At 45.3% G+C, this 25,220-nt stretch overlaps 2 protein-coding genes across 2 annotated transcripts in view; both read right to left on the bottom strand.

Annotated features, from left to right (window-relative positions):
• LOC125740156 (tripartite motif-containing protein 16-like) overlaps positions 1–25,220 on the bottom strand; it is a 130,608-nt gene that overhangs the window by 92,332 nt on the left and 13,056 nt on the right. Inside the window, exon 5 of the mRNA XM_049011004.1 lies at positions 10,278–10,337. Within this exon, the coding sequence (XP_048866961.1) occupies positions 10,278–10,337 (60 nt within the window). The remainder of the gene's footprint in view (positions 1–10,277; positions 10,338–25,220) is intronic.
• LOC125740161 (E3 ubiquitin/ISG15 ligase TRIM25-like) lies at positions 14,684–16,227 on the bottom strand. The gene is made up of 2 exons (XM_049011013.1): positions 15,523–16,227; positions 14,684–14,806 (listed from the first exon to the last, which is right to left on the bottom strand). The coding sequence occupies exons 1-2, from the start codon at positions 16,150–16,152 to the stop codon at positions 14,684–14,686; spliced, it is 753 nt and encodes a 250-aa protein (XP_048866970.1). The 5' UTR covers positions 16,153–16,227.

The following is a 25,220-nucleotide window of genomic DNA, read 5'->3' as shown; positions in this document are numbered from 1 at the left end:
TCTAAACCCAGTGTTGCTGGTAGAAACTGTGGATCTTAAAAATCTAATCTCTTTATCTAACTGGTAGAGTGTTACAAGGTTAAACCAAGTTCTAAGGGTAACATTAAGGGCCCAGCTCAAGCACCCAAAGGTGACATCACTCTGCTGCCACACGTCACCACGAGAAATAGAGATTGATGGGAAGACCTGATAACCACTAATATCCACATGAGGAGCCGACGAGCAGGTCATGACATTATGGGTGTTTGCCTGTGAATAATTTATATATTTGCAAACTGCGGCCTAGTTCTTTGATTCTCATTGATGAAGGGCTTCTTCCTTGCTTTGTGGTACTTCAGTCCTGCTTCTAGGAGCCTGATGTGAACTGTCCTGGCAGTGCACTTCACACCTGCACTTAATGTTTCCCATTCCTTTTGAAGGTCACTTGATGTCATCCTACGATTCATGAGAAACTGTCAGATAAGTTAACGGTCATCTCTGGCTGGTTTCTGGTCATTCCCAGTGTCTCCTGCTTCATCTTATTCTTGTGCACTGCTCTCTTAGAAGTTTCGAACTGGGAAGTAAACCTCCTACTCAGTGTGGTCTTCTGCTACACTAAATTTTGTTTTAAAATATAGAGTGCTTTCTTAATATTTTCCACCTACTGATGTAAATCAGGAAGCACTCTACATTAGTCTAAGTAAAACTAGGCTGCAGTCAGAACAGCAAATCAACTCAACTATATCCATTCTCGTTGATATTAAAAAAGCTCATTTAAGAAAGATTTACTGTATTTAAATTTTACAGGTTTACTTTCGAGTAAATTTATCAGGATAATTTTGTATTGTGCATTAAATAATGACTGTACCCGTTAACCATATCTGGCGTGTTGTCATAAGGACATTAACTGAGGGACCGCTGCGTCTCACGAGCTGCGACCGACGGGAAACCCGCAGTTACCTCAGGATGGCAGTAGGGGGCGTGCGGCTCTGCTGTCTGAAGTTAAACCGTGTTTTTAATGAGATGTGTTACGCTTTATTTTTAATTACTTGTGTAATTATTTACTTAAGTAGTAATTGTCATGATATATAAATAATCTATAGTTATCCTGATGCACAGATGGATGATGGGAGTGACGGGGCGGAGCTCAGAAACATAAAGATGGACAGCTGAAGCCAGTACACTCGGCTTACGTGTCTGTTCACAAAACAATATCAAAACAGTGAGGACTTAGTTCGGCTTTTAATGATTCTTTTCCCGTGTTTTAATGGGGGTGATAGAGACGCCATTTGCTAATCAACTTGTCGATTGTCATCGTTTTAGTTACGAAATTTTTATTCTTGCCTGTATTTTCATCGAGTGATTTAATCAAACATGTAACTAATGTGATTTATAACTTTGTTTTTAACTCTATGAATATTTTTTGCTTTTCCTGTTATGTCTCCCATCTACTTTTACATGGTTATTATATATGCAGATTTAATCTAATCGTGTTAGTTATGTTCAATTACAGTAAAGTGAATTTATTTAATTGTATTATACGTTACGTTATTCATTTACGCTTTAAGCAGAGCTGAACCAGGACATTAATAGGATAGAATATGAAGCTTTTATTGTCAGTGTACAGACAGCAAATACAATATACATACAGAAATATATAAAATGTACATATACAGGGGAGGGGAACTCCCCCCCCCCCCCCCAATCAGGATTACATTTCATTACATTTTAATCGGAGAGAAAAAGTCATTTTGCATGTTTGTTCAGTTTCCTGAACCCACTCACTTATTTTGTCTAACATACGTCACACTTCAGACAGAGTAAAAATGGTTATACTGGTTAAAAAGCAGAAATTTTACCTTTTTGCCGTGGAGAAGCAGCGACATGTGACACTCTGATAAGGTAAAAATGATTCCTCCAACACACAGTGAGCTATCCCAGCATGCACAGCGACACGGGGGAGTTTGCATAAACATAAAACCCAGGATAGAGGGGTTCAGTGAATGAGGAGGTGAAGCTGTACAGGAGGGTCAGTCCATCAGAGGAGACTCTGTAGAAGGACAGAGTACCAGCTGCCTGGTCCAGATACACTCCTACTCTGCAGGAGCCTGAGGACTTTATAGGTATGTCAGTCTCTTCATTATTGTGACAGGCAGAGTAACTGTCAGAAGAGCAGCTCAGACTCCATGACTTGTCATTGTATCCAAGCCCACAGTCAACACTGTCTCCTTTCCTCCCGATTCCTTTATAAGTCACTCCTATTTCAGCTTCATCTCCACTCCACTCAGCCTCCCAGTAACAGCGACCAGTCAGACTCTCTCTACACAGAACTTGCTCCCAGATGTAAAATCTCTCTGGATGATCAGGATATGGCTGCTCTGCCCCCCATGTCACCTTCCTGTTCCCCTCTGACAGAGACAGGAGGCTGTTTGCTGTGTTGGGGTCCAGCGTCAGCTGGCAGGAGTCTGTGGGCAAGAGGAAGAGCGATTAATCCCATGACGAAGCCCAGCATCTCCATCATTATCACTGTCACACCTCACACACTCACTAACACAGAACTCGCTCCAATACACACATTTTATTCCCAATATACTCATGTAACCGCCGAGTCTGAAATATGAATATGAAAACGAAGTGATAATTCAAGTATGTGAAATAGCTGAGGAAATGTCGGACAGCCGCGTGACGCAGGCGGGAAGACGTGGCGAAATGCTGCGCGTGCTAAATTAAAAGGCTTAATTACAGGGTAATAAAACTATAAACTTTTGTCAAAAAAATAACCCTTAAAACCCGAAAAAGGCAAAATGTGTTGCTTTTCACACTCAGCCTCAGGCTGGTAACTTTGAATAGATGTAACACACAGACATGATCGAGAGAATTTACCTGATCTGGGTGTCCAAGATGCAACATTGTGCGCTAAAGTATTCCAGAGTAACCCTGTGCGCAATGAGGCATGTATTTTAATTTACTAAAATGTGAGAAATTTTAATAGACGCTAGTAGTTTATCTTCATACAAAAAATGACATCAATGATGTCAAGACGAAAAAATATCAAGACTGCGTCAGCATTAACATATCAGTTTATGACATATCAGCGAAGCCCAGAATATCCTGAAAACAAAAACATACCTCATGTACATACTGTATAATAAACCTAAAATGAAAGGCATATAAACATTCCCAAAATGAATAGGGTTCACATGGTTAACCATGAAATTATACTCCATAGATTACCATTAAAAGTGAGTTTGTCTTTACATCATAATATGAACATCCTGTGAACCACTTCACACACTCACCTCCCTCCAGCAGCGCTAAGCGCAGACTGAGGAGATGCTCTGTATCACAGCCAGTTTGGGGGAGACTACGGCTGCTGACTTAGGACAATACTAACGGATCTTTTTTTGTTTTAAATGATCAATTTTTTAAAGAAGGAACTAGTAATCTTTAGAGACAAAGATTTGTAAAAAATGAAAAAGAGACTGACAAATGAAAATAAGTGATTTTCAGTGGATATTTGTATGTTGTCTAAAATCACACTCACACAGAAATTCACCTGAGCAGATGCAAATCCATCTGGATACAGAACAAAAGAAACAGACAGACATCACAGTAACTGCATGAATGTATAATCACATACACATACCTGAACAGTAAGAACAATATCTAAACTAATGTAACTGCTGTGAACGCCGACTGGAGAAGCAGGAACAGGGAGGCGAGGAAGCACGGAACAAGGGATTTATTGTAGGAACACGCAAGGCAAAACACAAGAATGACATACGCAAGACTTCAATAACCCGACTGGGGAAAACATACCTAATGCAAACAATACATTACACTAATGACAACGATCAGAAACAGCTGGTAAACACAGGGAATCCGCACGGGGTTAATGAGGGGTGTGGCACACGGAAGGAGTGGATGAGCAGGATAGGACCCCCTCCCCCCTTCCCCAAAAGGCGCGCACTCCGGAGACACAATAAAACCTGGGGAATCAAAAACAAAAAATATCAACGCACAACAGGGGACAGCACGGACACGCAGAACAGGCACAAGGAGAACAATTCAAATAATAGATGACAAACCATGGGGAATGCAAACAATCACAGAGACATCAAAGATGGAAACATGGGACCCGGGAACACTAACAAAGGAAAGACCACACCAGGGGACACACCCATAGGAGCCACAAAGGGACCAGCAGGGAACAATGGTGGAGAAAGATGGGGAGTAAACACAGGGGGTACAAAGGCACTAGGAGGGAAGAACGGTGGAGTAGGATGGGGCGTGGACACAGGGAATAAGGGAGCCAAAGGGCAAGGGGCAACGGGGAGCTGAAGGGACCCTCAGCGGGCATAAGGCGGGTTCTGCTGGAGCAGCAGTTGACTGCAAGGCCGGAACAGGGGCTGAAGGGGATGCCGAGGGTGGCAAGGAGGCAGGTAAAGGGGCTGGTGGAGGTGGGGAGGAGGGAGCCGAAGGGGACTACGGCAGAGGGAAGAGGGAACTGTAGCCATGACAAGCGGGGGTGGAGCAACAGCCGGCCCAGACACAAGCAACTGACGAGGTGTCGGAGACCGGGCCACAGCCAGCCTACAAGGTTGGGTGAGGTTGGTGTATCCGCTGAGCGGGAGTCTGGGGGAGTGAAGGCGTGCCAGGAAGTCGACCCCGACATCAGTGTCCCCTCCCTTTCTGGGAGACCGAGAGGCGGGAACTCAGCCGAGATCCGCTATGAGACGGTGCCATTGGCTGGGGTAACCCCTTGGAGGGGTCCAAGGGTGTGGTCAGGGTTATCCCCAAGGGGTCCCACTCATACTCCTCTGCCAGCTCCATACAGGAGGGAGGAGCAGTGGTCCGGCCATCAGGGACCTCCTCGGGAATGGGGACTGGGGCCATGGAAGCTGGGAACATGGAAGCAGGGTTAGGAACCTAGGAGACTGGATTTAGAGAGTCGGGAATCTGGGAGTCAGGGACCGGGGGGACGGAGGCCGAGGGGCCAGGATACAAATAAGAGCCGCCGTGATGGGAAACCCTCGGAACGACGAGTCGAACCTCCGGCGTGTCGACCTTGGGCCAGGAATCTTGGGAGAAGGCGCTGCAGGAGGCACCAGGCCAGGAACCTTGAGCAAGGGTGCCACAGGGACCTCGGGTGGTGGTGGCGCTGCAGGAACCACAGGCACTGCAGGAACCTCGGGCGGCAGTGGTGCAGGAACCTCCAGGGGTGCAGCCGGAATGGACGGTGCAAGAACCTCCGGGGGCACAGCCAAAGCCACCAAGTCTGGAGCCACAGGGGACAGAGCAGGACCTAGAGCCCCGGGAGGCGAAGTAGGAACCACAGGAACCATGGGGAGCTGAGCAGGGACCACGGGGAGACAAGCAAGGACCACGGGGAGCCAAGCAGGGACCTCGGGTGGCGGCAGTGCAGAGACCTTGGGCTGCGGCAGCACAGGGACCGCCGGGTCTGGAGCCACAGGGGACAGAGCAGGACCTGGAGCCACCGGGTCGGGGACCACTAGAAGCAGGGATGGAGCTGCAATTTGCAATGGTGAAACGGCGGCAGTGGCGTCAGGGAAGAACACCACTGGGTTGAGGATTGGGAGGGGTTCCTTCCGACAAGCAGCAGGGCAAGCAACAGACACCAAGACCCCAGGAAGAGTTCAGCGGCTTCTTCCCGTCTGCGGTTTTTCAGATTTTTCTTGCTCCTTCTGGCAATTAGTGGCGGAGTTGAGGGCACCTCTGGCAGCTCCAACAGGGGACCAAAAGGTAAGCCACAGGCTGTGGCCATTTTCTTCATTTTGACTTCCGCGACACCGTGTCTCAGCCGCGGTAGGTTTTTGCACACCTCCCCCGTGAGGTGCGTAACTTCGGGCAGGGAAATCATTCTGTCATTCTGCTGTGCACGCCGACCGGAGAAGCAGGAACAGGGAAGCGAGGAAGCAGGGAACGAGGGATTTATTGCAGGAACACGCAAGGCAAAACACAAGAATGACATATGCAAGACTTCAATGACCCGACTGTGGAAAACATACCTAAAGCAGACATAACCCTCTGGGGTCAAGTGCATCTTCGGCGATGCAATATACTTTTCACGTCTATTTCAGTTTATATTTCGCTGAAATCTTAATGTACAATCATGAAAAAACGCTCGCTAAATCTGTAATCTGTCTTCTTTTCAAAACATCCATTTTCGGAAGTATTAAAGTTTTTAAAATTTGGTTAAATCGGCAAAAAAGTAAACCATGTCACCTTTCTTTGTTTTACCTGCATCGGGGCCGTGTAGTACCACCCTCACCTGAAGATCGCTATTCACATTCTAAATAACCGCATTAGCATGTATTCAAATCATATTCGCATGGTAATTTGATGAACAACGTAATGCTTGAAACGCGATCCAGATACATCTCCATCAGCACCCATAAAATGGGGGGGGGGCGCTGTGGCCAGGTGTCAATGGCTCATGCGTACACGTAAGAGCTCCTAAATATTCAATGGAAGGAGACCAGAAATAGTGACATGAGTTAGGTTTTTTTGTTTATTTATCCAATTGAATGTTGCAGCTACACCATTTAATCATCTTCATGTACCCAAGATCAGATATCTGGGATCAAAACAAACTGCCACCATTGCTTACTATGTACTTTTATAATGTTTCTGCAAGTGTTCCAAACTGCAGTGTCTATACTTTGATGTCAAATTACAAACTTAACAAAAATCTGACATACTTACAATATACATTAAAATAAAGATGAGTGTAATGGCAAAACAAATATATAAGAAATAATTTATTTGCCATGAATTAAGTTTGACATTTTAAGAAACGTGCCCATAGGTGTGCATGTGAGAGTGAATGGTGTGTGACTGTGCCCTGCGATGGGCTGGCCCCCCGTCCTGGGATGTTCCCTGCCTCGTGCCCATTGCTTCCGGGATAGGCTCCGGACCCCCCGCGACCCATTAGGATAAGCGGTTTGGAAAATGGATGGATGGATTTTAAGAAACGTGTGATCATGCCCCAGTCAGTGAAAGTGTTTCCTACCCCTAGACTCCAGAGGGTTAAATACATTGGACTAATGACAACAATCAGAAACAGCTGGTAAACATGAGGAATCCACACGGGGTTAATGAGGGGCGTGGCACATGGAAGGAGCGGACAAGCGGGGCAGGACAGTAACTTTTTTACACATTTTTAACACCACTCCTCACCTCGTGTCTTGTGCTCTCATTGGCTGTAGCTCATAATCAGCCATGACACTTTCACACCTACAGGATTTGGAGTCGTCAACAAAGTCGAGATATTTACAGCTCAAAATATCTGGCAGGTGTCTGCAATGCATCAGCGCCTCCGTCAGGTCACATCTCTGAACTGTCACAAATAGTGATTGAGCTCTGACTTTCCGGCACCAATCGAACACAGGGTTTTGTCAGCGATCTCCAAAAATTGTCATCAAGCAGAAAATTGTGGCAAAAATCATGCAGTGTGAACTTAGCTTAAGGATGTAGATAAAAGGCCTTGATTAGTTGTTACTGTGTGGGACCAAAAAGTTCCCGCTACCCAAACAAAGCGAGGGCAGCCTCCCTGCTTTCAGCATTACAGTACATGCTGACATCTAGGACAGCCTGGGCCCTTAAGCCCCCCCCCCCCCGCTTACTTGGTTTGGATCCACTGCTGTAGCTACAGCCCACACTAGGCAGTGAGGAGTAGCCCCAGTGTCAGCCATTCCTGTTCTGACTGACTTCAGGGGGAACAAAGTGCATCAAAGCCCACAGCTACTCTATCTAATCTGACTCCAGTTGTGTGACACCTACAGACTGGGTCAGACAATGTGTTTAATACATTAATCTTAGCTTTACTGAATATCAGGTCTTTGGCTGGCAAATCACTATATGAGGCACTTTTCCACCCTCTAGATCGGCAGGTCGGCAACCTTTTTAAAGCAAAGAGCCATTTTATACTAAATGTCTGACCCAAGATTTACAAAGAGGGTAGAGAAGGGGGTTTGAGATGCGATTTTTAATGCAATATCAGTGTATATGCATTTAACAGAAAGACAAAATTTCAAGTACTTACTAAAAATAAAGACTATTTCAGGGGGGAGGGGGGCATCTCAGTTTTAAATCACTCGCACATGTAACAGCACAAAGGTGACTAACATTACGACTTTGTTCAGTTCTGTACCCTCACGCCTCCTGTCATGACCTGCTCGTCTGATCCACCTGTTTGCCACGCCCCCCTCGTTACCTCATGTGAATTCCTGATTGTTCTCAGCTGTTCTGCATTTCCGTCCCTTAGTCATATGTATTTAGTCTGCATTCAAGTCAGTTTACCCAAGTCCAGTCACTAAAAGTGTTGTGAAGTGTTCTCCGTGTTTATGTGCTTAGCCCGCATTAAACCCCGTTTTGGGACTTCTGTCTGCCTGACTCTGATTCCCCGCTCCCGGTGCGCTCGCCCTGCACACGGATGTCACCCTTCCTCTCTTGAGTAAAGTTCCTTTGGCTCTGCAGTTGTCTGTCCTTCACTCTGCACTTCACTACTGTAACTGCTGACCGAGCAGCGCAAAATGTCCTCACCACTCCGAACTCAGCTGGATATAATAAGTAAATCAGAGAAAATATATCAGTTTTTATGAAGACTCAGGAAGGAATGGTAACAATTTACTACAGAAAGTATAAGAAAGAAATAGAAATCCCAAAAAGCACTGAAGCGTACATCCAATGTCAGTTACTGAAGAAAACTCCAGAGAGCATATCATTTCACCAGAGACATAATCTCGTCGAAGAGAATTACGTTGAGGAAGATGTAAATGATGTAGTTAAGACATTACAGAAGAGCGCAATTGACAACCCTCCATAAATATTAAGCCATAAATTATTTATTATCATAATATGTTAAGACATGAAAATGTGTCTGTCATTCTGAGAAGAGCCGCCCGCAGCCACGAGGTCAAAGAGCCGCATGTGGATTGCGAGTCGCAGGTTACTGACCCCTGACCTAGACCATGCAGCCTTGACAGAAACTGTTCAACACCTTAGGCCTCCAGCCAGCTGCCTTGAGACTCTACCTATAAGCTCCTTTAATGCTGATGTTTTTAATTGTACAGCATCAGATGTGCTATAAATAGTCAATAGTTCTCTTCAATCAGGCCTATTTCCAAGGACCCTGAAGACCTCAGTCATCAAACCTCTTTTAGAAAAGTCCAACCTAGATGTCTCAGTAGTAAGTAACTATTGGCCTATTTACAACCTACCTTTTTTAGGAAAGATCATTGAAAAGGTTGTTTTTTAGCAACTTAATTATTTCATGGTGCAAAACAATGACCTAAAATGCTTTTCCGTCTGGATTTCGACCACAGCATAGCACTGACACTACAGGTATTAAGGATTTAAATGACATCCATCTCAGCAGTGATCAACCACAAATCTTCATTTTGATTCGTATTATTGGATGTCAGTGCTGCGTTCAGCACGGTTCACAATAAGATAGTATTACATAGTAGTATAAGAGCATTTTACACCGGTCCTTAAATCTCTGCACTGGCTTCTTGAGCAATACAGGATTCGTTGTGAAATAGTATTCTTGTATACAAAAGAGTAATAGGTTTCGGGATTAAATATATTTCTGATTTCCTTGAATGTCACGCAGCATGCAGACCCCTGAGGGCATCTGGGAAAAGTTTACTCAGTGTCCCAGAATGAAGACCAAGCAGGGTGAAGCAGCCTTTGGTTCTGTGGAACAAGCTTCCTGAAGACCTGCGGTCGGCTAACACTGTCAGCTCATCATAAACAGGACTTAAAATATGGTCTGCTATATATATTCAATGCACTAAATCATCAGTTTAGTTAAACGCTGCCTCTACAAAATAACTTTTTTTTAGTTAACTATTTATTTGTTTATTTGGCTTTTAGGCTTTTTAAAATGTCTTTTAAATCGGCAATGAACTGGGAAATGTCCCACCTCAAGTACCAAATATCCAAAAAAGTACCCCAGCTGCTTTGGTACTTTAGGTGCAGGAACTTTTTGTACTGGTCATTAGCTGGAAGTCAATGGAAAAGGTAAAGTACCAAATGTACCATTCCTGGTGTGTGGAAAAGCCCCTGAATGAACTTGCCTTGCAATTGGATCCAAAGGCTACTGACATAAACAGCTCATGTAAATGTGAAAGGAGGCAACAGGAGCGAGAAAGAGAAGCTCCACTAGCAGAAGAAAACAAAAGACAATAAAACACAGTAAAACACAATAAAACACAATGAAACACACTCCACCTCATACAGGGAGAGAGAAGTGTGTGTGTGAACAGACTCACATTGTAAGAATTCTGCTCTGGTCCTGGGCACTAATGCTGATAGGACGGTGTCTTTGGTAACTAGAAGGAGACAGAGAGAAACAGGGATGTGAGTAAAAGGAATTTACTTGTGGGAGATGGACTTCATTCACTGTAGAAACAACAGCAGTAGGGAATTATCATTATGAAGGACAATATCAGGCATTTAACAAGCTGTAAATCATGGTAAGTGTTAGGTTGAAGAAACTGTTATTAATCATTTTGTTATCACTCCTGTATGATCAGCAATGAATGTAAATATGTATATACATTATTTAGTTTTCCCCTAGCCTCATACTTTAGATTATATTAATAATAGCATTCCCACCTTAGCAAAACCAGAACTTTCTCTCACCTCCCTATTCTGCATGACTCTTGCGCCTCCCACTGACTATAAATAAAGGAGTCAAGGGGAACCACCCTTTGTAACACATTCTGCTGTAGTTTGCATTGCAGAGAGTGTGGGTACCCTTGCAAGTAAAAACTATAAAGTGTGTGTCTCGTAAATGTGGAGTTGGGGTGGAAACGCCGGGCGCTTTCCCCAACAGAGAATTTGGTCCTTCGAGCCGGATCCGAGGAACCCCGAAGACGTCTCCAGTACGCCGAGAGAAGCGACACCGAAGTCTGTCGACAGCCACTCGAAGTCGGGTGCAAGAAAGACCTGTGATGTGAATTCGTCATCAGGCCGGTGGTTAGAACTGCGCTCGACGTCTGGTGATGTCTGAAGGACCTCGGTGACGGAACAGAGAGCACACTACATAGGTGAGAAACACGGCACCTAAGTGAATAGGTGGCCAAGTGAGACATACGGCACCTAAGTGAGTAGGTGGCCAAGGCATGCATGTGGTTAAGCTTAGCCGAAATTAAGCGGGAGCGAAAGTAGGCGTTGTGGGAGAGAGTGTACGGCGTTCTATGTGGATGTGTCCTTACAGGTTTTAGACTAACCTACACGATCCACCCTAAAAGCAACAACATACTGGTGACTGAAGGATAAAGGACGGGTTTCATCCCTGAAAACTAACACCGCTGCTCTAATAGTGAGCAGTAGAAGGCCGTGTTGGTGTCCTCCTGAGGTCTCATGCCAGGGACTTGCTTTTAGGATTTTTTATGTTTTGTAGTGTATTCAATAAAAGGTAACAATGGGAAAAAACCAGAGTAAACAAATCAAACTAGAGGGAGATGAGAAGTTTATGGAAGGATATAAACCAGGATCAGGACAAATAAGTAGTCAGAGATGGAGGAAAAAACATGGGTTTGAAGGAAAACTCCATACTCCAGACATATTAAAGTTACAGGGAAACTTAAAACTGGAGATGTTACAGACTACCAATAATAAAAAAGGCCAAGATAGAAAAAAGGAATACGTTTTCTCTGATGTATGGTTAGAACAGAGTAAACTAAGAGATAATAAGAGATAACAGAAAAAGGGAAATAAGGAGAAAAAACTGCAGGCGGCTTTAATCACACTAGACGAAGAAACGGCAGCAAGACCCTCTGCCCCTCCAGCTCCTCCACCGCCCCCACAAATTCCGGTGCCTGCACCGGCGCTGGTTCCAGCCACAGATAGACAAGAAGCAGGGGGGGGGGGGGTGGAACCATCTCGCATGTTAACTCGAGGGTCTGATCCCTCTCTATATCCTGTAAAAGATTTGGCCACAGCTAAAGTACAATGGCATCCAAAAAATAACACAGAACAAGAGGAGGTAGAATGGCAGTGTCCCCTCGTAGAAGTAGCAAACCCAAATCGAGGGCCAAATAATGCAGGACCCGAAACTATGTTCGTATATAGACCCTGGACCGCTGAGGATAGAACAGCGGCTTTAAAAGGAATACCCCCGGTTGAAGAAGGGGTACCCGACTTTGGACTGCCATCCTAGAATTACAAAGTAGTTTTCATTTGAACGGCAGGGAAATGTACCGATGCCTAAGATAGTTGTTTACCCATAAATGGGGATGTGTGGCAGGCGACTTCACTGGACACGGTGCCAATAATCAGCCCTTAGCACATAACTCGCAGGAACTCATACAAGCATTACAACAGCTGCGAGAGAGGATAGACACAGTCTTCATGAGACGTGCAGATTATGGGCGAATAGCGCAGTGCGAACAAAAAGATGGAGAGGAACCTGAGGATTTTATGGATAGGATGCGAGTGGTGCTCAGGGGAAATTCAGGAATTCCTCACGACGAGGAAGACGGAGGAGTGTATCAGCAACAATTAAAACGAGCTTTTGTCGCAGGCCTAAAGCCTGAATTGCGGAAAATATCTCGACAAACATTGGGTACATCAGAATACTGGCTCAGTCCAACAAGCCTTAGATTATGCCCAACACGCACAGAAAGCGCAGAAACAGCAAAAGACAGATACAATATTCAGCGCCTCTGACGTGGTAGCGCTAGTGCAAACGAACCCTCGGGGACGCGGGGGATTCAGAGGTAGAGGAAGAGGAAGATTTAGAGGCCGAGGAAGATTTAGAAATAAACAAACAGGAGGGTTTTCACAGGAAACAGAGTGTTGGACATGCGGGAAACCTGGACACTTAGCCAGGGACTGCAGGTCAGGGAAGCGACCATTTAATCCAAACTCCACCGAAAATGACCAATGACCCTCCTCGGAGACCCCTGTTGCCGACACTATCCGAGGTGAAACAGAGGTCATTTTAAGGGAAGAACCGGAGGTTACCTTACAAGACCTCCTGGATGAGGAAATAGATTTGCAAGCAGTATGTCAGCTATTAGCAGAAAGGCAGTGGGGAACTTTGCCAAGTCGGAAATTAATCATAAATGGCAAAGTATACGAATGCCTGTGTGATACTGGAGCCTGTAGGACTGTCCTAACCTAACAGTAAGTTATTTATAATACAGATTTTTGGATTCTATAAAGCAGAAGAAACATGATTCCTGCGATCTGGGTTTTGCAGCCTGTAGAATGTGGAGCTAAATCATCAGTTTTCACAAAGATTTAGTCTTATTGAAAACAGAAGCTGACTTGGTCACACAAACCTGAGGCTGACTGCACTGCATACTCTCTCTGCATGGTCTATATTTACATGAACAGACAGGAAAATGTATTAATTTGTTAACCTGTGTGATGGATCTCTGCTGTTTTCTTTTCGCAAACATTTTCCAGTTGATCCTTCAGTTCAGAAACCACCTTCCTCACGTTCTCAAAAGAGCAGCGTGGATAGACAGAGATTCTGGGTCCAAATCCAGCTTCAGGGACAACAGGAAGACCCTGGCACCTCTACAGACACACAGTCTGATTAAACAACTTCATCACAAAAATTGTGTATTGTAATGGAATGAGCAGGACCATTAACATCTAACAGATAATAGACTAGTTGAAATACAAATAAGAACATGCATACATTTGAATACTCTGGTTTTCTTATTGCCAAAGTAGCTGTTCTGTTACCTGGAGAAAATGGATGTGATCCTCTGTGTGTGAAAGCTGTTCCAGTTCAGAGTGTCTCCTCTTCAGTTCATCAATCTCCTGCTTCAGTATCTCCATGTCTCTTTCAGCCTGACTCACTGCAGCCTTCCACTGATCTCTGATCAGCTTTGTCACCTCAGAGCGTCTTCTCTCGATGGAGCGGATCATCTCAGTGAAGATCCTCTCGCTGTCCTTCACTGCTGACTGTGCTGAGCTCTGTTGGTGACACAGGGAGTAGAGGACGGTAAATTACAATTGGTCCCTGTTGAGACTCCAGAGATCCTCATTGTACAACAGTGATGTGAGCTGACAGGAGGTATAAAAACAGCACAGGGCTGGGGTTTGGAGCGTCACCATGCTGGATGCCTCAGGTACTGAAACCCAGCCAGCACTGATTGGAAATGATGACTCATTAAGCTCATACACTGTCAGCTGCAGGGATTTGGCAGAGACTGGTGGCAGGTTGGGTGTCACTTTATGTCTCAGTTTAATTGGTAACTTCATGGTGTTTATTTCCATTCCACAGGTATATGAAAACTTGCTGTTTCTCAAATGAGCCTTAAATGGCATTTTTCTATATAAATAGGATTAGCTCTGTAACCCCAGGTTAGTTAATCCCTGTTTGTGAGCATGAGCCCGGATCGCTTGCAGGACCCACGGCCCCCAGCCCAGTGTACCTCGCCTGAGTACTGACAACTGCCTCCTTTTAGTCATGGTTACTGGTAATATGAAACCGGGTAAACAGGTCCGTACTGTGATTTGGCTCTTTGACTGCCCCCTGTCTGGGTGCCCTGTTCCTGTTCTGTCTCGTGACACTGTTATCTGGCACCTTTGTCCCACCAAACCTCTGACCCAGAATAACCCACAGTGAGCTTAGTATGATTAATCCACACAACTCTATAAATCTGTTGACTCTGGGGAGGAGTCAAGATTCAAGATGATCACAAGCCAGCTGTTATCTTCTCTTCAGGTTCATACTCACTGTGATTGAGCCCACAGCCTCTCTCAGCTCCTGCAGCTCCTTCTCTCTCATCTGAATTCTCTGCTGAAATTCCTTCTGTGTTTCTCCCATTTGTTTCTACAGACAGCAAACAAGATGACAAAACAAATTTGTTTCATCAGCAGAGATAAAATGCCTTAATCATCCTGTCCAGGGTGGACCCCAGCCTTGTGCCCAAATCTGCCTGGTAAAGGCTGCAGGTGCTCCAGATGACCCTAACCCAGATAAGCGATCAGGAGATGTATGGATGCGAACGGATGGATGGATGGATGGACGGATGGATATTCTTAAATGATTTATTAAATATAGGTTGGATAAACTGGACATAGACCGCTTGACTCACCACCATTGTACTGAGCTGTTATTTTTGCACTTATGACCCTCCTGTTAGCTGTAACAAGTCTGGCTGTTCTCCTCTGACTCTCATTAACAAGGTATTTTCACCCACAGACCCACCACAGGTCTTTATGTTCATTGCACCATCCTCAGTAAACTCTACACACTGCAGTGTGTTATAATCCCAGGATGGTGGCTGTTTCTGAGATGCTGGACCCACAGCATTTGGCAGCAACAATCACACCACAACCACATTCACTGTTCAAAGTTTCACTGTTTAAAGGAGGTTTCAGTAGGAATTCAATGAGAACTTTTAAAACTTTATTGCAACATTTTCCATTTTTAGTTCATTTTACTTTCACTTTCCCAAATCAGACTTGATCTTGGTGTCTTCAGAAAAAAGCCATTTTTATTTCAAATAAATGTTATTATACATATAAGAGTATTTCTGGCCTGACCTGTATCTCCACCCATTCTGCAGCAGCTGAGACTGTATCATGGCCTCTGTGTTCGTCCATCGTACAGAGATAACAGATACACTGCTGGTCAGTAAGGCAGTAGACCTCCAGGGGTTTGTCATGCTGGGAACAGACCTTGTCCTGCAGATGTCCAGTGGCATCAGTCAGCTTGTGCTTCTTAAAAGCTGGAGACTCATAGTGAGGCTGGAGGTGAGATTCACAGTAAGAGGCCAGACACACCAGGCAGGACTTGACAGCTTTGTATTTTCTCCCAGTACAGACGTCACACTCCACATCTCCAGGTCCAGCATAATCATCAGCAGGAGTAACTGTTTGTAGTCCAGTCTTCTTCAGTTTCTCCACCACCTCAGCCAGCATGGTGTTTCTGTACAGAACAGGTCTGGGTGTGAAGGTCTGTCTGCACTGGGGGCAGCTGTAAACTCCAGCATAATCCTCCTGATCCCAGCAGCTCTTAATGCAGCTCATACAGTAACTGTGTCCACAGGCTATAGCCACTGGATCCTTCAGTAGATCCAGACATATTGGACAGATGAACTCATTCTGATCTAGTGTGACATTGGATTTTGCCATTTTCCAAAGAACACTGACTGGATTAGTTTTTGTTTTCATTTACAGTTCTATTTATATGTGAAAGTGGGAGGAACTTCCTGCTTCTCAGGCTGCAGTAGGTGTGGTTTGCAGTAGTTGTGGTTTGCAGTAGGTGTGGTTTTGGACTGAGGTCAGTCAGAAGAGCAGACTGGGCAAACGCTGAAGCTGGAGTTTATGTTTTAAACATTAAATTATACAAACTCTACACAGAACAGATATTTGTTTAGCTTTTATGAGTATGACTGTTACTGAAATTGTTTTTCCGCAAACAAGCTTTAATCCTACTATTTCATTTTGTACATAGAAATAAGATAGAAAGTTATAAGAGAGCAGGTCTGTTGAAAATGAATTTCTGTGTTTCTTTAGAAGATTATTTTTGCATGTTTCTGTAGATGATGCAAATTTACCATTAAAAAAATGTATAGGATTTGAAGGTACTGTGTGATATCAGGTGTAACATGCAGGTTTGTAGAATTATTGTTACCGCATATGAGCTCCTACTGTATGTTATACGCACTACGTGTCTGTTTGTATAAATGCGTCTGCACCAATAAAGAAGTTTCTCTTTCTGGTTTACGAGTAACCGATGTGAGCAGTTTAATCATTTTCCCTCCGTACAAAAGTGATGTCATTTATCCCTACATAAGCCAAGAGAAAATGGCTGCGTGAACAATTATAGACAGACTGTGTCAAGTTTAGACAGAACAAGCTTTTGTAAGCAGTTACTCCACCAATTTGTTTTTTACATTGTTCAATATAATATACATGAAAATAAAGGATGTAGCACATAAATATCGTCTTCCTTCATTTTGTTTCTGTGTCGTTGCTGACAGTATATTAGTCTTAGGAAGGTGGCCAGGTTCATAGTGAAATTTTTTCCACCAAAGTTTTCAAGAACTGTGTTGGAGCTGAAGCTCAGTTTAAGAATGTTAACTTACAGGATTGACCTGTTTCCTCACCCTTTACCTAAGCAGACGTGATCTCTGTGCCTTCAAAGCAGACATACTCACTTACATCCATCCATCCATTTTCCAAACCGCTTATCCTACTGGGTCGCGGGGGGTCCGGAGCTCATCCCGGAAGCAATGGGCACGAGGCAGGGAACAACCCAGGATGGGGGGCCAGCCAAACATCACATTGCACACATACAGCTGTTAAGGTGTTGCCTAGACACAAGTGCAGCTAAGCTGATATTTCTAGCATCTGCAAAGATATGACAGGGATTGACGCTAGTGCCAGGGATAGGGTTAAGTATGGATGCTCCTTGGATTTTCTGGAACTCTGGGGCTTGATGGAAGTAGCAGCAGGAGATCTTTAAACCTTTAGGAGGTGAATGAGTCTCCCAACCTGAAGAGAGGTTCACTGGAGACCTGAGGCTTCATAGTAACTGTAGGTCCTGTGCCCAAGGTCAGAATCCCCAGACTGGAGGGACATCCTTCATCCCTTACCTGGGAAAAGAGGCTCCCATCCTGGGGAGAATTTGACTGGAGCCCTGGTGCTGCATGGGTCTTAGTACAAGGACTTCCTTGACTTCTTACCTGGAGAAAGAGGCACCTTAGGTCAGGGACTTAGGCTCCAGAGCCCTGGTGGTTGCCAGATATGGGGACGTCTTTGTTAGGTAATAATGAACGTACAACATGCAGTGATGCAAAGGTCAACAAAAGGTTGTTAGACCAGTATTAAGCACATTCCTGCACCTTAATCTTATACTTAACCCTAGCCCATAGACGTAACGGGTAGTTAAGGAATGCTTAATGAATAAATTGGAAAAGTTTCAAAGTTTCAGTGTCCTTCCCCTCTGTAGGACACATAGAGATGGGGTCCTGGCCGGGATCTTCCATGACAGGGTGATAGTCGGGGCTTCACTCCAGAGGGGTTAATTTGGGCAGGAGTCAGGGTCATTCCTGAGGGGTCCCACTCAAGTTCCTCCTCCACCTCTAATAATCAGGATCTGCCAGGACTGGATCAGGAACCAGGGAATCAGGAATTGTTTGGACTGGATCAGGAACTGGGTACCAACTAGAAACAGCTGATAATATGGGGATTCCACACGAGGTAGATGAGGGGGCGTGGTGAACAAGAGGATCGGCGCGATCAGGGCATGACAAGCATAACTCTTTTCTTATTTGCAAAACAAGTTTTTTTTGTTGATTTGATAAAAAATACTTGGAACAATTTAACCTTGAACTGTTTGGGAAATGAATGAGGTCTCAGAACTGAATTGCTCACTGTCTGCACTAGAGATTACAGGTTTTTTGGGATTTCGGAAAGTGATGGCGAGATGGTCCTGAGATCTCTGAGTGCACAGACTCTGCTTTGCTTTGGCACTGGAGCCCTGCACATCGTCTCAGCCTTGGATTGGAGCAGCAAATCGGCCACCCTCTCTTCAACACAGGATTCAGATAAGCTGGACCTCCTGATTATGGGTCATATAAAGTACCTGGGTAGAGGACAATTTGCACCACACATACATTCTATTCTTTTGGGGATAAGATTTTCTTATTTATTGTACCGGTCATTTCAGTTGTCATTAAAGGTGCTAATTCTATGATTTATCTTCTTATTATAATAAACTTGTTTAACTCCATCTACCTTTGTTCCTGCCCCCTCCATCCGGACCTAGATTAGTGTCTTAGAGTCATGTGATTATCTTTGTTTCCTTTACCTTCAATACTGACCCACTTATATGTCTAACACCATCTGACTTGATCCCTACTCTAGCAGTAGGATCACATTAATTTTTACCAAGAAAGCCATTTATATGGAGTTAAGAATTTCGTATGTGGACACAGAAGCAGAGTATCTCCATCCCAAAAAGTGAAATGAAGGAAATTCCTTATATACCTTAAAACTATAGGCCTAGGGACATCCCCTTCCATTCTATTGGAGGGTTTGGTCAGGCTTTCATCTCATGGGGCCTGCATGATCCCCCACATCCAGCCTCCTACACTTTTAACAGCATGTTTTACAGCTCCAGTCATCTCAACACCCTGAGATCATACACCACACCACACACTAGGCACGCCATCCATGAAACTCCTTTACTAAGATACAATATTGCTGAAAAAATGAATGATTAACGCGTGATTGAGGAAGCTTCTCTCTCTTGGCAAGGTCGCATGCACAGGCAAACAACCTCTGTACCAATAGCTTAAGCACAGCACAAGGACAGTATGTTCAGACCTTGATCTTGGTACCTAAGACCTAAAACACAAGTGAATCCCAATAAGCACCCACCCAGGCTACCACACACTTAGTTCCCTCAAAAATCCTTCCACACCACAACACCCCATGGTCATGGCACCCCCCAAAAGCATACAGAGAATCAGTGTATACAATCAGTCTCTTCTCTGTTCCAAGAAGACACTCTTAGGTCAATGCAACAATTCAGCAGCTTGGGCTGCCCACTGGGAGGGGACTATAGCTCCCTCCACCAGGTGGCCATACAGTATGGCCAGGCTACCATCCTCCAACCAGAGCGAGCACCAGTCCACAAACAACACGTCTCCACCCTCCATAGGGTTGTCACCCTTGGCTTGCTGGGGACCTCAATAATCTGCAGACAATCACGTAGCTCCCCCTCCTGGTCTGTGGGCCCCACCTCAGCCCCATGTATGCACCAAGCCGATCCTAATTTTCACTACAGTCTCCGAGGCAAATGAGGGCCCTTAAGAGGAGCCAGCCAAGTGTCCATCTTCAGAAGAAAGAGACAGAGACACGCTCTTCAGACCAGTCGCCCAGAACTAAATCCCTTTTCGTCTCTTGGCTCTGCTGTTTTTCAGGTACCAAACCAATCTGGGCCCGGCTAATTTCAGTGTTTCCTTACACAGGCACACATGCTATGTACTATGCCTTTTGTATTTGCCTTGCCCAAGATTTATATGACCACCAAATCTCAGTTGGAAATGTGGTTTCATATTCATGTTTACAGCTGTTGTTTAGGTAGAAAACCCAAAACACAACCTGGTACAAACTATATAATCATGAGCCCAGAGTCCATTCAGCCATAGCCAGCAGTAGTAAGAAAGATGGATGGAAGAAAGGCTCAGATCCTAGTGTGTTATAAGAACAGCTTATTGCAGGGGTGGCCAGACTTATCCACAGTGGCCAGTGTGTATGCAGGTTTTTGGGGTAACCCTTAGGTCAGCTGTTCAAACCCAGGTGTGAAGACTCTTCAGCTAATCAGTCCTCTAATTTGTAATCCAATTAGGGAGTTTCAGCAAAAACCTGCATACACAGCGACCCTTTATGGATAAGACTGGCCACCCCTGCCTCAATGCCAGGAAGATACACTTGGCGCCACAACCAGGTACTGAAGTGTTTGGCCTCAACACTACAGCACAAGAGAGTGCCAACCAGTGCCATCCCCCTAAATGCCCAGACCACCTTCCCGCAACTGACATCCTTCATCCAGGAAGGGAAGAAACGACAGACTAAACCTTCACCTCCTGACTCATCCCTGCTGGATATAGCCAGAGATTGGGAATTGTGTGTTGACCTAAATTAGAGGCTCACCTTCCCACCCAATATCAGTGTCACCAACCTGCAGCCAGATCTGCTTCTCAGGTCCAAGTCCTGCTGTCGTGTCTTCAGCATTGAGCTGACAGTCCCTTGGGAGGATGCCATCAGTGAGGCATATGAAAGGGAAAAGCTGCGGTATGTCAACCTGGCAGCTGCGTCCAGTGGATGTGGGCTGCAGGAGCTTTACAGCCAGTTCCACTAGAAGGCTGCTGGAGGAAGTGGCCACCAGAGGGCAGGCCCAGTGAAAAGGCAATTAAGGATCTCGCCACTGTCACTAAAAGTAGCAGTCATTGGCTGTGGCTGAAGCGAAAGGAGTCAGTATGGGCTGCCAAATGACCTCTTAGGCAGCATGTGACACACACAGGCGAAAAAGAGTCATTAAAGAAGTTGCTGATCGCTCTTAATAAAGATGTCCGTAACTTTATTAAACCCATTGTACATGGTGTCAGAAGTGGGATATAATGGCTCAGGGACTTCGGCGCATTGATCCGCTTGTTTTTGCCGAACATATTGCTGACAACTGGCGCAGATTTGAAAAGAAATGGCACATCTACTGCTGTGCTGGGCTTGGAAGGGCTTTTTCGGTCGAACCGAAAAAGGTGCAGGCTTACACGCTCCTCAACCTGGCTGGTCCCGATGCAGTGGAGAAGTCCAAAGCGTTTGTCTATGAGGAGGGAGATAATAAAGACGATACGGAAGTCCTAGTGAAAAAGTTTCAGGATGCTTGTCTGCCCACGAAAAACGTAATCATGGACAGACACGCATTCAACACCGCTTGCCAAAAGCCGGGTGAGTCGATTCAGTCGAATGTTCCCAATTTGAAAATTCTGGCAAAAAATGTAAAACGTAACACCTTACGCTTGAATCAGCTATTAATATATGCATGCTCAGTGAGCAATCCGATTGAAGCACAAGGGAATTAAAAAGAGAAGCTGAAGTTTGTGCCATGCAAAGACGACGTTGTGCCAATTGTAATGGGCAACATTCCCCTGTGAGGTATATAAGTGTCTCACATTTAATAAAAGCAGAAAAAAGGTGTAACAGCTGTGGCAAGCTAAATCACTCTGCACGATGCTGTCGATCTGCCCCAGTGCAGAATGCCGTCCAGTTCAGCAATAGGTCCAGAGGGCAGCCAGCAGTCAGGGTGCATGAAGTAGAGCTTCATCCCCATGCCTGCCCAGAAGAGACCTTTTACTGCGATCCAGTTGATCTCACCACTGAGAAAGATGACACTTTCACCAGTCTGACACTCACAAATGGTAGGGGGTATCTGAAAGTTAAAGTTGACACGGGTGCGAGGTGTAATGTCATTTCTAAACAGATGCTGGACAAACTTGCTCCTGATATTTCTGTCAATGCCACAGAGAAGGTACATCTGCTAGCTTATGGCGGCCAGCAAATCAATACTGTACTGCAGTTCTGAATTGTACCCATGGTCAATTCAAATTTCATGTGGTTAACCACTACTGGGTTTACGGGACAGTGTTGCTGTTGGTCTCATATGACTGGGACCTGACTTCCATGTGCTACAGCCTCAAGTACCTGAACTAATTGAGTACAGTGACCTTTTTGACTGTGTCACCATCGGGAAACTGCCAGTTGTTATCACATGAGATTGGACAGTACTGTGCTACCCACCACATGCATGCCTAAGAAAGTGTCCATAGCCATGAAGGAGAAAGTGAAGGCAGAGCTTGACCGCATGACTGAATTAGGTGTCATCATACCAGAAAACGGAGCAACTGAATGGGTGTCTGCTATGGTTGCTGCCAGGAAGCGTGATGGTTCTATCAGAATCTACATAGACCCAGTGCACCTGAACCAGGCTTTACTCCAACCCCGTAACCCCCTGAAAAGCATCGATCAGATCATTGCGGATATGCCAGGTGCAAAACTGTTCAGTACTCTTCATGCAAAGTGTGGCTTCTGGCAACTTTCTTTAGATGAAGCCTCATCTAAACTGAGCACCTTTATGACCCCTTATGGATGATACAGGTTCTTAAGGATGCCATGTGGCATCTCCACAGGAATTGAAGTTTTTCAGCGTTGCATGGAGTAGTTGTTCGCTGGACAACCCTGCGAAACAGTGGTGGACGACATTCATCAGACCCCACTGCAGCTGATGACCACTTGGAGGTCATGACAGTCCATTTACTGTCGTCTCCTCGCACTGATGAGCTGAGAGATGCTATCGATAAGGATGCTACCTGCCGGCAGCTCATGGACACTATCCAAACTGGTTGGCCACCTTCTTCAAAAGAGCTTCCCCACGGTATTCAGAACTTCTTTGCCATGAAGTAAGAGTTAACAGTCCAAGATGGACTCATACTTCGAGGTCAAAGGTTGCTCATTCCACCTGCTCTGCAGAAATTCTATACTCAGCAGCTTCACCAGGGTCATCCAGGTCTTTAGGCAACAAAATGCAGGACAAAGGAAACAATGTATTGGCCCTCTATATATGCTGATTTAGAAAGAGAACTTTCCTGCTGTGCACCCTGCAATGCACTGAGACCCCATCAGACAAAGGAACCTCTGCAGCAGCATGACGTTCCAGACCTTCCCTGGTCCATAACAGCAGCGGACATATTCGAGTGAAGGGGCAAAATGTATTTGGTTCTCGTTGACTCCTATTCTGGCTGGTATGAGCTGGATTACCTCCATGACATGACAAGCCGTACAGTTATTGCGAAACTCAAGAGGCACTTTGCCACCCATGGGGTTCCCTCCACCCTGATGACGGACAACACTAGCCAGTTTGTTTGCAAGAACTTCTTTGACTTCACCCACTCATGGGACTTCAAACATATCCATAGCAGTGCCCACTATCCTCAAAACAATGGTTTAGCAGAATGGGCAGTTTGAGCCGCGAAACATCTGCTGGAGAAATGCCACCGTGAGAAGACGGACATTCAGGCCGCTCTTCTGCATACCCGCAATCTGCCCCGGGGTATGACCCTGTGGGTATGACCCTGTGGGTATGACCGATTATCAGTAATGCGCAGCCCTGCACCTCAGCCTAACAGTTATATTGTGGCCTCACGTGGTACTGCCTGTCAGAAACAGGCGACAACTCCTCCAGGTTCCGGAACCTGCTCCCGTGGAGGAGGAAGACACACTGCCAACTCCTTCCCAAGGCACATCTGCTGCTGCTGCTCCTGTTGCTGAACCTCGACCTCCATCATCTACCCCTTCAGCACATACAACTGTGTGCCCAGCAGGTCCAGTGAACAGCCAGCCTTATGTCACCCGGTCAGGGAGAATTAGTCGTCCCAACCAACGCTATCAGGACTACATAGTAGTAGGCTCTGCTCTGCCTAGCGGCGGCTCTGCTCTGCCTAGCGGCGGCTGTTTAGTGACATTTGCACGGTTTCGCGCTTTGCGCGTTTTCGGTTTGCCTTGTACTCTGTCCAGCCTATAGCAGGCTGATTAGTCAGCGGGTCCTTAGCTGGGGGGGACTGTTTGGCTGGGGGGGTGTGTGCATCCACATGCGTCAGAGCGGGTGTTAGAGGGGCTGACTGGTCCCCCGCTTTTCAAAGGTTTGTGTTTTTTAATTGCCTTATGTTTGTTTTGTTTGGTATATATTTGGTGTCATGTGTTGAATGAGAAACGTTCTTATTGTGTATCAATGTAAATGGTTTTGTATTTTTTGTTTGATTTCCTTTTGACTGCAGTGTTTTTCTGGGTTTTGTGTGATTTTTGTTATTGTGGCTTGCAGTTATATATTTATATAATCCCCCCCCCCCCCTTCCCACCTGTGACTGCATGATCCTTGCTGGTTCAGCTGTGCTGTCGTAGCATCCAGCGCCCAGTTTTATTCCGGCAAGAAGTGGCTGCTGATATGCGGGCTGTATTTCAAGCCGATGGTGTTCCGATTGACGGACTACTCCTTTTTATGGTTTTACTTTTTAATTAAAATTGTGTGTGTTTGGAACAACGTCTCTCCGCTTCTATGGTGAACGGACCAGTGTGCCTTTGCCCGGGGATAGGGCGATTGAACTTTCTCTGGGTGTAATACCTGGGGTGGCGTAGTCGGGCTAACTTGTGGCTATTGGTACCATTGTTTGGTACTATTTGGCAGTATTGCATTCCACCACTCGCTACAATGAGAAACTGTCAGATACGTTAACGGTCATCTCTGGCATTAGAAAGTAACCCGCAGTTACCTCAGGATGGCAGTAGGTGGCGCGTGCGGCTCAGCCGTCTGAAGTTAAACCGTATTTTTAAGGAGTAAAAATGTGTTACGCTTTATTTTTAATTACTTGTGTAATTATTTACTTAGTAAGTGTCATGATATATAAATTGTTATCCTGATACACAAATGGATGATGCGAGTGATGGGGCGGAGCTCAGAAAAATAATGATGGACCGCTGATAGCTATGTTACAATTACCGCGTTCAGCAGTAGCGATTTTCTTCAGGTAGCCTGCTAGCGAGGTTGGGTCTTGCCTATGAGTGTCTCCGAGAAAGCGCTCTTTCTATTAGTTGTTTGAGGCCTATTTCCCAGGAAATCCCTGCTATGGAATAGAGGAAATGCCCATCTACAACATTGTTTTCGAATTTCACATCTG

The sequence above is a fragment of the Brienomyrus brachyistius genome, chromosome 4 (genome assembly GCF_023856365.1).
Source record: "Brienomyrus brachyistius isolate T26 chromosome 4, BBRACH_0.4, whole genome shotgun sequence".
NCBI classification, from domain to species: Eukaryota; Metazoa; Chordata; class Actinopteri; order Osteoglossiformes; family Mormyridae; genus Brienomyrus; species Brienomyrus brachyistius.
Note: the sequence above shows the minus strand (reverse complement) of the source record. Positions and strands in the feature narration are given on the sequence as shown.

Bases quoted from the DNA above. Each gene is read 5' to 3' on its own strand.
- LOC125740161 (XM_049011013.1), bottom strand. From the start codon at position 16,152: ATGAAAACAAAAACTAATCCAGTCAGTGTTCTTTGGAAAATGGCAAAA. The intron at 14,807-15,522 runs GTCAGGCCAGAA...TGCTGTCTGTAG, and splicing joins CAGAATGGGTGGAGATACAG to AAACAAATGGGAGAAACACA.